This window comes from Rhinopithecus roxellana, chromosome 13 (genome assembly GCF_007565055.1).
Source record: "Rhinopithecus roxellana isolate Shanxi Qingling chromosome 13, ASM756505v1, whole genome shotgun sequence".
NCBI lineage: Eukaryota > Metazoa > Chordata > Mammalia > Primates > Cercopithecidae > Rhinopithecus > Rhinopithecus roxellana.
In genome coordinates, this window is record NC_044561.1 from 69244048 (window position 1) to 69257666 (window position 13619).

At 34.9% G+C, this 13619-nt stretch overlaps 1 protein-coding gene across 5 annotated transcripts in view; it reads left to right on the forward strand.

Moving 5' to 3' along the window:
- Positions 1-9031, forward strand: part of GABPA (GA binding protein transcription factor subunit alpha) — a 44456-nt gene extending 35425 nt beyond the window's left edge. For all 5 annotated transcript variants that reach the window (XM_010383431.2, XM_010383430.2, XM_030914604.1 and 2 more), the window contains exons 8-10: positions 253-393; positions 639-831; positions 5560-9031. In XM_010383431.2, coding sequence (XP_010381733.1) covers positions 253-393; positions 639-831; positions 5560-5788 — 563 coding nt within the window. In that variant the 3' untranslated portion in view covers positions 5789-9031. The remainder of the gene's footprint in view (positions 1-252; positions 394-638; positions 832-5559) is intronic.
- The last annotated feature ends 4588 nt before the right edge of the window (positions 9032-13619 follow it).

Sequence of the window (13619 nt, forward strand, 5' to 3'; positions counted from 1 at the left end):
AAAAAAAAATGTTAAAATACTCTAATGTGTATGCATCACTAAGTTATTTCCAAACAAGAATACTAGCTCTTACTAAGATGCACAAACTGTAATGCAAGCATTATACTGTACCGTCTGACCTTTTATATTTTGTTCGAAATTGTGGATTGAGGCTTTTTGTAATGAAGTACTTTCTTGGGGTAATTCATAAGGCGTTAGTTAAACTGATAATGTTTTTCAGTAATTTTTTTTCCCCCTTGTCTGTCTTTGCAGCTGTGCAAATTATTCCAGCATCAGTGCAATCTGCTACACCTACTACCATTAAAGTTATAAATAGTAGTGCGAAGGCAGCCAAAGTGCAAAGAGCACCGAGGATTTCAGGAGAAGATAGAAGCTCACCTGGGAATAGAACAGGTATTTTTGTGTTTTCTTGTATTTATAAAATATATCTATCTAGTTAGGTATATTTTGTTTTATTTCACTGTATGAAAAATGTGAATTTCGACTATTGCCTCTGGCAGTATTTAGACAGCATTTCTAGAAAAACAAAAATTGTTTTTGCCATGGCTGAGATTTGAACCAAAGAACCAGTTTGTTGACTTTGCCTTGGGCTAATCTATAACACTATAGCCAATGCTTTGTTCCTCTTATCAATTTAGGAAACAATGGCCAAATCCAACTATGGCAGTTTTTGCTAGAACTTCTTACTGATAAGGATGCTCGAGACTGTATTTCTTGGGTTGGTGATGAAGGTGAATTTAAGCTAAATCAGCCTGAACTGGTTGCACAAAAATGGGGACAGCGTAAAAATAAGCCTACAATGAACTATGAGAAACTCAGTCGTGCATTAAGGTAAGCCTTGATTACTTTTCTTTGTTATCAAGCCTTTCTGAAAAATAGCTGCTGCTTCTAGATGTAAGCATTGTTATGTAATGATATTAAAAACTTGTTCATGTTTTCTTTACACATTAAAAAACCTTTTTAAAAAGATCTTAATAATTTTGAGGTACAGTTTTTTTTTACAGAATTACTCTAAGATTTTTTTTATCTGATTTGAAAGCATATAATACTGTCCAAAAAAAAAAAGTTTAATTTTTGAGATTTTTATATTTGCATAGGTGAATTGAGTGTAATTTTTAATGAGTAAGCAGAAACTGTCCTCTGTTTTTACAATTACATGCAAAATATTGACCCGTTTTCTATACAATCTGCCTAAATCTGGATATCCAATCTTTACATTGATACAAACTCTCCATAAGTAGTATAAGGTTTTTCGACAGAAATTACTATCAGAAATTATGCTTACTGCAGTGATGGAAATTCAGCAGGTACATTTAAGTATCTGAGAAAAAGGATATATAAGAATATCACAGAATTATGTCTGATTTTTGGGGGGGATTGAATATAGTAAAGTAGTTCTGCAATTTACGAGTTTTTCTAAATAGCATGCTTTAACTGCTTCTTGTTTCACTTGGCCATTTTCACACTGAAAGATTATAATTTAGCTCACACACACACTCTCCCTTCCCCTTTCCATCCCCTCATCTCAATATCCCAATATAATTATATAGAAATTTTGGTTCAGCAAGTATCATTGTTAGAGTATTATGGCCATATAACTATTATTACATAGTTGACCGTTATTCTTCTTCTTTTCCTGAATGACCTGTTGTTTCTCAGAGTTCATAAATAACTAAAATGTTTAGTTTTCAATATGCTTATCATTCAGTCTCAAACACATTGCCAACTGTCTAAAGATTCTTTGTGTATAATCAGAACTAAAGCTGCCATTTTTGAGAGTTGATACAGATTGTATACATACAAGATCCCTCAAAATTACAGCGGTAATTTTGATTTTTCAGATCAAACTAAGTTTTTTCATAGAACTTGAAAAGGTAATTGTAAAATTTACATGGGACTATAAAGTACCATGGTAGTCAGTAGTCAGGACACCTGAAGATTAGCAAAGTGGAAAGACTTGTCCCACACCATATTGAGACTGACTCTAAAATTACAGTAATAAGACAGTTATGCTATTTGCTCAAGACAAATAGGCCATACAGTAGAATAGGGAGCCAAAATAGAACCAGGAATACGTAACCATTTGATTTAAAGAAATGGCAGTGGGGAGAAAACATATGAGGAAACTATCTGCTTTTCAGTCATCAGTGCTGGGATAATTTACTATCCATCTTGGGAGAAAAGTAAAAGTTGACCTCTTCCTTACGCCGTACCAAAAATCAATTCCATGTAGCTTGTAGCTCTACCTGTAAAAAGTAAAATAGAAAAGGATCTAGAAATACTTTCATAACTTCTGGTGGTAGGGAGACATTTAAGCAGAATCAAAAGGACTAATTATAAAGGGAAAGATCAATAAATTGGACTATATTTAAATTAGGAACTTTTGGTTGTTGAAAGCCTTAAGAGAGCCACACATGTCTTACAGAAGTATGTAGAATATCTAACCAATTCTTTTTTTTTTTTGGGGGGGTCGGAGTCTCGCTCTGCCGCCCAGGCTGGAGTGCAGTGGCCAAATCTCAGCTCACTGCAAGCTCCACCTCCCGGGCTCACGCCATTCTCCTGCCTCAGCCTCCCGAGTGGCTGGGACTACAGGCGCCTGCCACCTCGCCCGGCTAGTGTTTTGTGCTTTTTAGTAGAGACGGGGTTTCACCGTGTTCGCCAGGATGGTCTCGATCTCCTGACCTCGTGATCCGCCCGTCTCGGCCTCCCAAAGTGCTGGGATTACAGGCTTGAGCCACCGCGCCCGGCCTAACCAATTCTTATGAATCAGTTTTTTTAATGGGCAAGAGACTTGAATAGACACCTCAGGCTAGAGATTATCCAAATGGCCAATGAATATATGCAAAGGTGTACAGCCTCATTAGTATTCAGAGTAATGCAATTGAAAACCATAATTAAATGGTACAACACACCCCCTGGAGTGGCTACAATTTAAAAGATTGCCAGAACTAAGTGCTGTTGAGCATATGGAGCAATGGAAATGCTTCTACCCTTTTGATAGGAATGCAAATTGTAACAGTTGCTCCCCTAAGCAACTGTTCGATATATACCAAACAGAAGTGTACTTGTATGCCCATACACATGTTCATAGCAGATTATTTGTAACATCCAAACCCCAGAAACAACCAAATATCTATCAACAGTAGAGAAGAAATCATTTATGGTATATCCATACAGGAATACCTTGCATTCTTGAAAACTGAGCTCCTGCTACAAAGACCAGTGAACCTCACAAACATAATGTTCAGTGACAGAATCCAGACCCAAAAGACCAAACTCTGTATGATTACATTTATTCAGTCAAGTTCAAAAAACAGGAAAATTAAATTGCAGTATTTAGGGATGCGTGTTTGGGAGATAAAAATATAAAGAAAAAGCAATGAAATTACTATCACGATACAGGCTTGTGTTTACCTTTTAGAGCCAGGATTTGGGGAATGATTGGGAGGGGACATAAAGGGAATTCTAGATGCTGACAGTGTTCTGTTTCTTGAGTGATACTTAACAGGGGAATGAATGTTCACTTTGTAATAAATCACTGAACTGTTCACGTCTGTGTCCTTTTGTTTGTGTGATATATTTGCAATTAAAAAGTTTTTAGGCCGGGCGCGGTGGCTCAAGCCTGTAATCCCAGCACTTTGGGAGGCCGAGACGGGCGGATCATGAGGTCAGGAGATCGAGACCATCCTGGCTAACACTGTGAAACCCCGTCTCTACTAAAAAAATACAAAAAACTAGCCGGGCGACGTGGCGGGCGCCTGTAGTCCCAGCTACTCGGGAAGCTGAGGCAGGAGAATGGCGTGAACCCGGGAGGCGGAGCTTGCAGTGAGCTGAGATCCGGTCACTGCACTCCAGCCCGGGCGACAGAGCGAGACTCCGTCTCAAAAAAAAAAAAAAAAAAAACGTTTTTAAAAAATACAAGTTCAAAAAAAGGAAAGAAAAGAAATCATATCCATGAAATACAGGTATTGTGTATCTTTCTACTTCATTTTAGGGAGGGAACAAGTGGAATAAATGCTACTGTATACAGTTGTGTGATGCATGTGCTAGATCAAAGGAAGTATTCAGTAAAATTCAAATTTATGTGTGTATATTCTTTTTTATCACCTCTTACCAAGAAATATGATAATGCCAACTCCTAGAACTGGCATAATCATAGAATATATTTTCCTCCTAGAATTATAAAACCTCTTTTCCATTTTCCTTTTTTCCCCCACGTAGTCTTACATATTAATGTAGAAATTTTTTAAAGCAATTGAAACGCCTACAGCATTTTTAACTGGATGGCAAGGAATTGTTGGTTTGTGAGCTGAGATCCAAATTCTATACTAATGTAACTGACATAAATGGAAACTATAAGACTGCACAATGTGTTATATCTCTTACTGGGAAATCAAACGTAACTATTTTCCTTTAACTATTCTGGAATTAGGGAAAGATGACAGTTTCCTGTATATAGGTCAGTCCTTTCATTAATAGACTCTTGATTAAGCCAAGTGACTTTTATCCTGCTAAATGTGATAGTTTATATTAGTGGTACTTTTGCAAATAGTTGTTTCTTTTGTAGTAGCCCTTTGTCAGTGGGCAGTGCAATTTTAAAATAAGGGCTTTGCATTCTGCCAGTCCTGGAAAGAGCTTGACTTGCCTCTTTTTCCTGTTGTTGGAATTAGCAGTACATAGTGTTTGTTTTTAAAGTCTGTTTTCCAAATGAAACATAAATCCAACTCCGTTTGCATCTCTATAGAATGCAGCAGTAAACCAGATTTCTAGAATGACTGCTGGAACTCTGCTTATGTACATTTAGAAATATTGTCTCTTTACAATGCCCTTTTCCTGTTTTTCTCTATCCTCTATTTCGTTTAGACCTTTTCCTTAGACTTAAAGCTACCTATTGGGCTTGGATAATTTATCTGAAATTTGGAAAGCATTTACATAGTGAAATAATAAAGATGAAGACATGACTTCATCATATAGGATTCTTTACAAGACAGAAAAGAAGTGGAATATATTAGTTTTTTCATATTATCGAATTTTATTAACATAGCTTATATTTTGTAGAGGCTGTGTGCCAGTCATTGTATACTAAGCACTTTACAAAGATTATCCCTTTAATCCTCAACAGTGATATGAGGGTATAAGCACTGTTCACCTCACTTTATAAATGAGGAATAAAAGCTTTGAGAAAATATGACTCCTGTGGTCTCAAAAATGTTAGGTTTTGAATCTTGGCTGACTCCAAAGCTCTTGTTCTTAGGCTCTTCCACTGCTCTAAAGGTTGTTTTGTTTAATACTTTTAAATCAATGTTTTATCCTAATTGTTGAAAATATGTTTTGAAAGTTTAGAGAGTTTTGGAGTACTGAGCGTTGAAATTTTAGTAAATAATGTTTGGATATGTTTCATTTGATAGTAGCATTAAATATTCTATATAACTTCAATATTAATTGCTATTGTGGTGGATGCAGTACTCTACGAGGCTTCTGCTTACGGAATAGTCTGTAAATTATTCTAAGTCTCACTTATTTTTTATGAAGTTTCTAATTTTTTTTCTCTTTTTAAAGGTATTATTATGATGGGGACATGATTTGTAAAGTTCAAGGCAAGAGATTTGTGTACAAGTTTGTCTGTGACTTGAAGACTCTTATTGGATACAGTGCAGCAGAGTTGAACCGTTTGGTCACAGAATGTGAACAGAAGAAACTTGCAAAGATGCAGCTCCATGGAATTGCCCAGCCAGTCACAGCAGTAGCTCTGGCCACTGCTTCTCTGCAAACGGAAAAGGATAATTGAGCCCCAGGACATTCTGGGACTCCGAAGTCTTTCTTAAAATGTTTAGAGCAAGTATAGCTCTTACCTTTATTACCGAATTTGAATCTTCTTTTATTTCTAGACTGTACAGTCTGATGCATGATTTTTTTATAAATATTTCATACTCTTGTGAATTTGGATCTTTTTACTTTGAGCATATATTTTAGAATATGTGTATGTTAAAGGATCTCCACAATGTCTGCAGCGTGAAGGCAGGTTCATTGTGGAATAGTTTGTTAACAGTCAGGAAAGCTAAACTGGTCAGTATTAATGTGTAGCCCTACCAAAAATAGCCAGTAGTATCTGAAAATGAAAAATAAATGAAGTATCTCCAGGAAACAGTCTGGCTTAACTATTTTTGAAAATATAACTGTTTCCCCTCTCTGCTGCTTTAGATGTTGCTTTACATAGAACCAGAAAATGGAATTTCTCAGCTAAAGCATGTGTGCCTGTTTCATCTAATCAAGCAGAGCTAAAATGTTCATATCAAATAAATTTATATTAATTACTAAACTAAGAGTATCAGGTTATTTATGTATTTGCAAGCAAAGGACAGTAAGAAGTTGACTGGCAAAAAGAGCAGTGCTGAAGGAGGAGATCCAGGTTTAAATCTGGCTTATTAACTCAAGCCAATTGTAAGGATTTTCTGTATAGATTATTCATGTCAGACCAAGAATTTAAATTATTTTGAGAGAGGCATTTAATTCTAATAAACCAGCTGTTACAAAAATTATAAAATGATCTCTGTTTTTCCTGTCAGAGATTTAAAAAACTGAAAAGGTATACCTCAACCCAAAAGTAAAGGTTTGGTTTGGTTTGTTATGGCTTCCTTTTTTTAAAATTACCCTGTAGTGCCAGTTTATTATGCAAAGCAGCTTATATTCCTGTGTTTCTGATAAAATGAAGACTTTAAATTAGTCAGCAGTACTTTACCTTTCAAGGCATTAGTAAATTACCTTCAAATAGTTTTAAAAAGAAAATTCGACCTCTGTTATAGGCAGTCTTCTAAGATAATACTTTTCCACTTTTTTTCCTTTTCCATATTATATATGTGTATACATATATCTATATATTCAGTTGATCATTTTCTAAACATATATGAAGGCATAAAGATATACAGAAGAAAAATTATTATTCATTTTAAGATTCAAATTAAATAATTCCTGCATATATGACATTCCTTACATAAGCTAACACTAAACAAAAATGGCTAGAAATGTCTTTTTCTTTCTTTTTTTTTGTTGTTTAAGGTATTAAGCACAAATTATTCTATGAGACTGGCAGATAGCTATTAATCCTCTTACAGATTTGAGAAGGTTGATTCTCAAATATTTATGCACCTTCTCCTTCATTGTTTTCTTTAAATCTGTCCCCTTAAAAAGCTTCTTAAGAGCTCAGTTAATGCTTTTGACTTAACTAGGAGAACAAGGCATGTTAATGCAGGCAAGATGGCATTGTTAGCAATTCTGGTAGTGGTTTGGAATAAATCATAAGAGGCAGGGATCTTAAGGACAAGGAAGAGAGGAGAGAGAGAGAGGAGGGATCTTTGATTTCTTTCTCTGGTAATCCTAACGCATCATTTTACTCCAACATGTTCTCTTAATTCATTTATATTATTAAGTCCTTTCTGCAGCTGATATCTGAGCAGAGTAAAATTTGTACGTCCATTATTACTTTTTTGAAAGAGAATATATGAACAAATTATTAGTACAATTTGTGCACTGTGGTTGTAAGAATGTCTGAGTAAAATAACAATATGAAATAATATACAGAAGCTCTAGCGTCAGATAACACATAGACAGCTAGAAAGGTTTTGCACCATCCTCTTACGGCCTAGGGAGTTGACAAGTTGCTTGTAGTTTTAAAAAAAAAAATAAAGTATACCGTTCTGCTATATCATCAAGAGCTTAAGAATCTTGGCTTTCATATTTAAAATGCTTTTGGGAAGACATATATTAAAATTTTAGCCAAGATGACAGACATGTCTCAATTATATATGTGTGTGTATGTTTTTAAAGCTAGAAACATTAGTTTTAGATTCCTAGAATGAAAATTCTTTTCTCATCTATGCAATTCCCGTATGGTTTTTCTAAAATCATATTTTATTCATTTTCTCCCTTTAGCAATTTTCATCTTATTTCTCATAATTTGAATAGAGACAGTTCTCATACATGATCAGATGCTTTTTTTTTCTTCTTACCATCATTTATGCATGACATAGGTAAAGTAATATGACTGATTTCTCCAGTTGATTCAAGAAACTCATTACTTTGCCTTAAATTATATGTAAAATATTTGTTTTACTTAGGTTACAGTTATCAGAAAGCCAGGTAGTTTTTTTTTCTTCTATTAAAAGATAACATATTGTGAAAGAAAATTAAAAGTTATGCTATTCATTCTTTGCTTTGTTTTTATAAATGAATTTTTCATAGAATTTACAGTATATTCAAAGGAAGAAAGATAAAATTATTGGTCATCATTTGTACCTTAGAAGTACAAGAATTTAAGTAAAAGAAATGTTCATTTTTGTTTTAAAACTTGTTTTCCATGTGAAGTTTTTATTGAGCCAACTTTCATACATATCTCGCTAGCCTAAAGTCTAAATATTTGTGTTGGCATCAGAAAAACCAATTAGGCAGAATTGCTTTGCGTGGTTGATCTTCAGATAAATTGACTGATCACATTTATTTTTGTATCAGTCTATGTCATTTAATTAGGAAAAATTATTTAGGTGTTTTCTCCCCTGATTAATGGTGATACTCAAGTATGATACAAAAAGAATTGTATCACCAAATATTTTTGCGAGGTCTGCTGTTTTCCATATTCCTTTTATGCTACTGCCTTTAAGAAAGAACTAGTATCCTTGAAATAGCACAAAAATGTTTTAAAATTCATAATTGCAAAATAAACCTGTGACTAACTTAATGTCTTCAGATCTAAAGGGTGTAAAAATATTGATACTTCAATATTTCATTTGCTGCCAGGAAAAAAAAAATTCTCAATCTTTTGTAAATGGGAGGAGGACTTTTGCATACATTTTTACTCTTTAAATAACGACAACGACACTTATACTGTCATAATAACAATTATGTATTTCTTTGTGGTTTTAATTTTTTTTTGTAATTTTACATAAAACAGTTATTTTCTATTTTTACGCAGATAAAAAATATTTGTGCATAAAATGTAAAAATAGTAAAATGAGAAAAATAAAACTATTATACAGTATGTTTCTGTGTTGCTTAAAGTTTTTTTTTCCTGAAAACAAAATCTTAAATCCTCAGGATATTTTGTTGGATAGTAATCTGACAGTCCACTTATGATACATTGTACATATGATTCCCATGCACTTTTTAACTTAAAAGCTGTCAATTTGTGAAGAACATATTTCACTGAACTAAAATTAGTAGGTTAAGCTCTTTAAGAAAATGAAATTCCATCTACAAAGCCAAATTGTTTTAGAATAGTAACAGATGAAGTGGTAAGACTGAGTAGCTGTCAGAAGGCAAGTTGATGATTGCTAAATTGTAAACCTTTTGTAAAGCCTTTTTTTTTTTTTTTTAAACAAACAAAAAATCACCTGTTCATGTTGGCTATCAGCAGGTTGCTTCAGCCAGAATCAGAATATAGAAGAATGGGTTAGGAAAAAGTGATTCATGCCTCCCTTTATGGTGAAGCAATGATGAAACTTTGATTGACATGCTTAAATAGGAACTTATGGTTAGAAATAAATTGCTTTAAAAATACACAGTGTAATTGTATCTAGTTTGAAGCGATGAAAAACCATCAGCCAGGACGCTAGTGAGGTGTATTTTTTCTCCCAGGACTTCAGTTTTGTGTATGTACAGCTTTAGAGTTTAATTTGCAAGCCAAATATGTGTTTAAAATGCTTTTTACTAATAATAAACTGACAGCTTTAGAATGTTGCTTTTAAAACTTTCTGTAGTGAAGGACCACTTTCTTATTTCCAAATTGTCACAGACAAACATTTGTAAAATAAAAACTGAATTAGTAGCAGGGAGGGGGAAATGGGAAGTTACTGTTTAATGGGCATAGAGTTTCAGTTTCTCAAGATGAAAAACTGGAGATGGTTACACAGCTATGAATATGCTTAACAATACCAAACCATATTAAAAGATGGTTAAGATGGTAAATTTCATATGTGTATTTTACCACAGTTGAGTTTTTTTAAAGAATCAATTACAAGAATTTTAAAAATCAGTATTTACCATATTAACAATACAGTGGGGGAGGAACATGTTCAACTCAATAGATGCAGAAAAATACACAATTTAACATCCATTCATGATTAAAACTCTCAGCAAACTAGAAGAGAACGTCCTTAACCTGATAAAAAGGTATCTATGGAAAAACCTGTAACATCACATGTTTGTTGCGCCTCACCACTCCGCCCCCCTCCCCACAAAATTTGGGAAACACAAATCTGCTTTTATCATTTTTATTCAGAATTGTATTCTAGCCTGTGAAATAAGGTAAGAAAAGTAAAAAGCATATGTACTGCAAAAAACAAAACTGCAGAAGACATCAGACATGTTAAACGCCCTCGAGAATAAAAAAAGTTGTGAGAATAACAAGGTAAGGTACAAGGTCAATATGCGAAGTTCAATTTTATTTCTACATGCTAGAAACTAATAAATGGAAATTAACATTTAAAAACCACCATTTACAATAATATTGACATGAAATAGGGACAAATAGAGCAAAATTTGTGCAAGACCTATCAATGAAAACTATAGAACTTGCAAAGAAATGAAAGAATGTCTAAGTAGGTGGAGATATAACACCATAATTCTGGATTGGAAGACTCAATTTTGGGTTTTCTTGCTTTTTTTCTTTTTGAGACAGTCTCATGCTGTCACGCAAGCTGGAGTACAGTAGTGCTATCTCAGCCCACTGCAACCCTGCACCTCCTGGGTTCAAGCGATTATCATGCTTCAGCTTCCCGAAAAGCTGGGATTACAGGCGTGTGCCATGATACCTGACTAATTTTTTATATTTTTAGTAGAGATGGGGGCTTCGCTATGTTGGCCAGGCTGATCTCGAACTCCTGACCTCAAGTGATCTGCCTTGGCTCGGCCTCCTGAAGTGCTGGGATTACAGGCGTGAGCCACCATGCCTGGCCTGAGACCCAATTGTGTAAATGTAAATCTTGTAAATGTTAGTTATTCCTAAATTGATCTACAAATTAAATTACAATAAAAAATTCTGCGCGTCTTTTTCTGTAGACAAGCTAATTATAAAATTTATATGTAAATACAAATGACAGAATAGCCACAATATTTTGGAAAAGGAGAACTTGCACTGTGCTATATAAAACTTTGCTATATAAAGCTACAGCAATCAAGAAGTGGTATTTAGGTAAGGATAAACATATAGGTCAATGAACAGACTAGGATCCAGAAATGGACCCACATATATGGCTCATTGATTTTTGACAACGTTGCCAAGGTAATTCAATAGGGAAAGGGTAGTTATTTCAACAAATGTTAGAACAACTGCATATATTCATGGAGAAAAATGAACGTCAACCCTTGCTTCATACCACACATAAAAATTAACACAATGGATTCTAGACCTAAATATAAAATCTAAAACTTATAAAAAATTTTTATAACCTTGGAGTAGACAAAGATTTCTCAGATATTAAGGAAGCAAAACTAGGCTGGATGTGGTGGCTCCTGCCTGTAAATACAGTGCTTTGGAAGGCTATGAATTTTGAGACCAGCCTGGACAACGTAGCAAGACCCCATCTCTACAAAAATATAAAAGTTAAAATAAAATTAGCTGGGCATGGTTGTGTACCGCTGTAGTTCTAGCTACTCAGAAGGCTGAGGAGGGAGGATTGCTTGAGCCCAGGTTCAAATTCAAAGTTCAAGCGCAGGTCGAGCTTGAGGTTACAGTGAGGTGTAATTCTGCCACTACAGCACTCCAGTCTGGGGGTGACAGAGTGGGACGCTGTCTCTGATAAAAAAACAAGACAGTAAATTGGACTTCATCAAAAATTTTTAAAACACCTGTTCTTTGAAAGACACTATTAAAATAAAAGGCAAGGCTGGGTGTAGTGACACACGCCTGTAATTTCAGTGCTTTGGGAGGCTGACTGGGGAGGATTGCTTGAACCCAGGAGTTTGAGACCAGCCTGGGCAACCTCATGAGACCCCCTCTCTATGAAAAAAAATTTTCTTAAATTAGCCAAGTATGGTAGCATGCACCTGTAGTTCTGGATACTCAGAAGCCTGAGGCAGGAACATTGAGTCTAGGAGCCTGAGGTTATGATGAGCTATGAGCACACCAGTGCACTCTAGTCTGGGTGACAGAGCAAGACCCTGTCTCAAAAACAAAAAAAAAAAAAAAGTTACTAAGTTAAATAAAAGGCAAGGTACAGATTGGGAGAAAATATTTGCAATACATTTATCTTACAAAGGTAAGATAAGTGTATTTGACCACACTAATTTGCAATATTTTGTCATTAAGTGATGAGCATCAGTTTTAACTGAATGATTATGGCAATGTTACTATCTTACAAAGGTAAGATATTTAATATCAAAAATATATGAGAAACTCTTTTAACTCACTAAGACAATCAAATAATTTATGGTCAAAGGATTCGTACAGACGTTTCATTAAAAAGATATATGTATGGCCAATAAGCATATGAAAAGCTATTTGGCATTATTAGTTATCAGAAAACACGAAGCCACAATCCAGTACCACTAAAAACACATTACAACTGCTCAAAGTTAAAAGACTCACAATACCAATTGTTCTCAATGACAAGGACCAAATGAAGTCACGCACATTGCTAGTGGAAATGTAAAATGGCACACTACTTTGGAAAACTTAAACACTTCTGTCACGACACAGCAATTCTAATCCTAGGCATTTATTTTATTTATTTATTTTTTTGAAACAAAAGTTTCACTCTTGTCACCCAGGCTAGAGTGCAATGGTGCAATCTTGACTCACTGCAACCTCCACCTCCCAGGTTCAAGTGATTCTCCTGCCTCAGCTTCCCAAGTAGCTGGGATTACAGGCACCAGCCACCACGTCCGGGTAATTTTTGTATTTTTAGTAGAGACAGGTTTTTGCCATGTTGGCCGGGGCTAGTCTTGAACTCCTGACCTCAGGTGATCTGCCCGCTTAGGCCTCCCAAAGTGCTGACATTACAGGTATGAGCCATCATGCCCGGCCCAATCCTAGACATTTATTTAAGAGAAATAAAACACGTTCACTGAAAGACTTGTACATGAATGTTTATAAGAGCTTTATTGGTAACGTCCCCAAACCGTTAACAACACAACTATCCATCAACAGGTGACTGAATAAATTATGAATACCCATAGAATAGAAATATGACTCAGCAATAAAGGGAGTGAACAACTGCCTCGTCAACAACTCTGGAAAAGGCAAATCTCATTGTAAGGATAGAAAGCAGTTCATTGGTTGCCTAGGCTAGGGATAGTGGTTGATTTCCTGGATTAGGCATAAAGAAATTTGGGAAGATGATGAACATAGCCTATATTATGCTTTGTTGATGATTATCTGGATGAACAGACTTGCCAAAACTTATCTAAATGTATACTTAAAATAAGTGCAAGGGGTTATGTAAATTACACCTCAATAAGTTTAAAAACTGAACTAGAGAAATGAAAAAGACAAAAATACGTATTTTTTAAAAAAGTATTAGGTTCCACAGGCATAAGGTTTCTCTATCAAATTACCAACATTGTTTTAATCCTTGCACTTATCTCCCTGTGGACTGACAACAAACAGTTCACAGACTGACCACACTGAC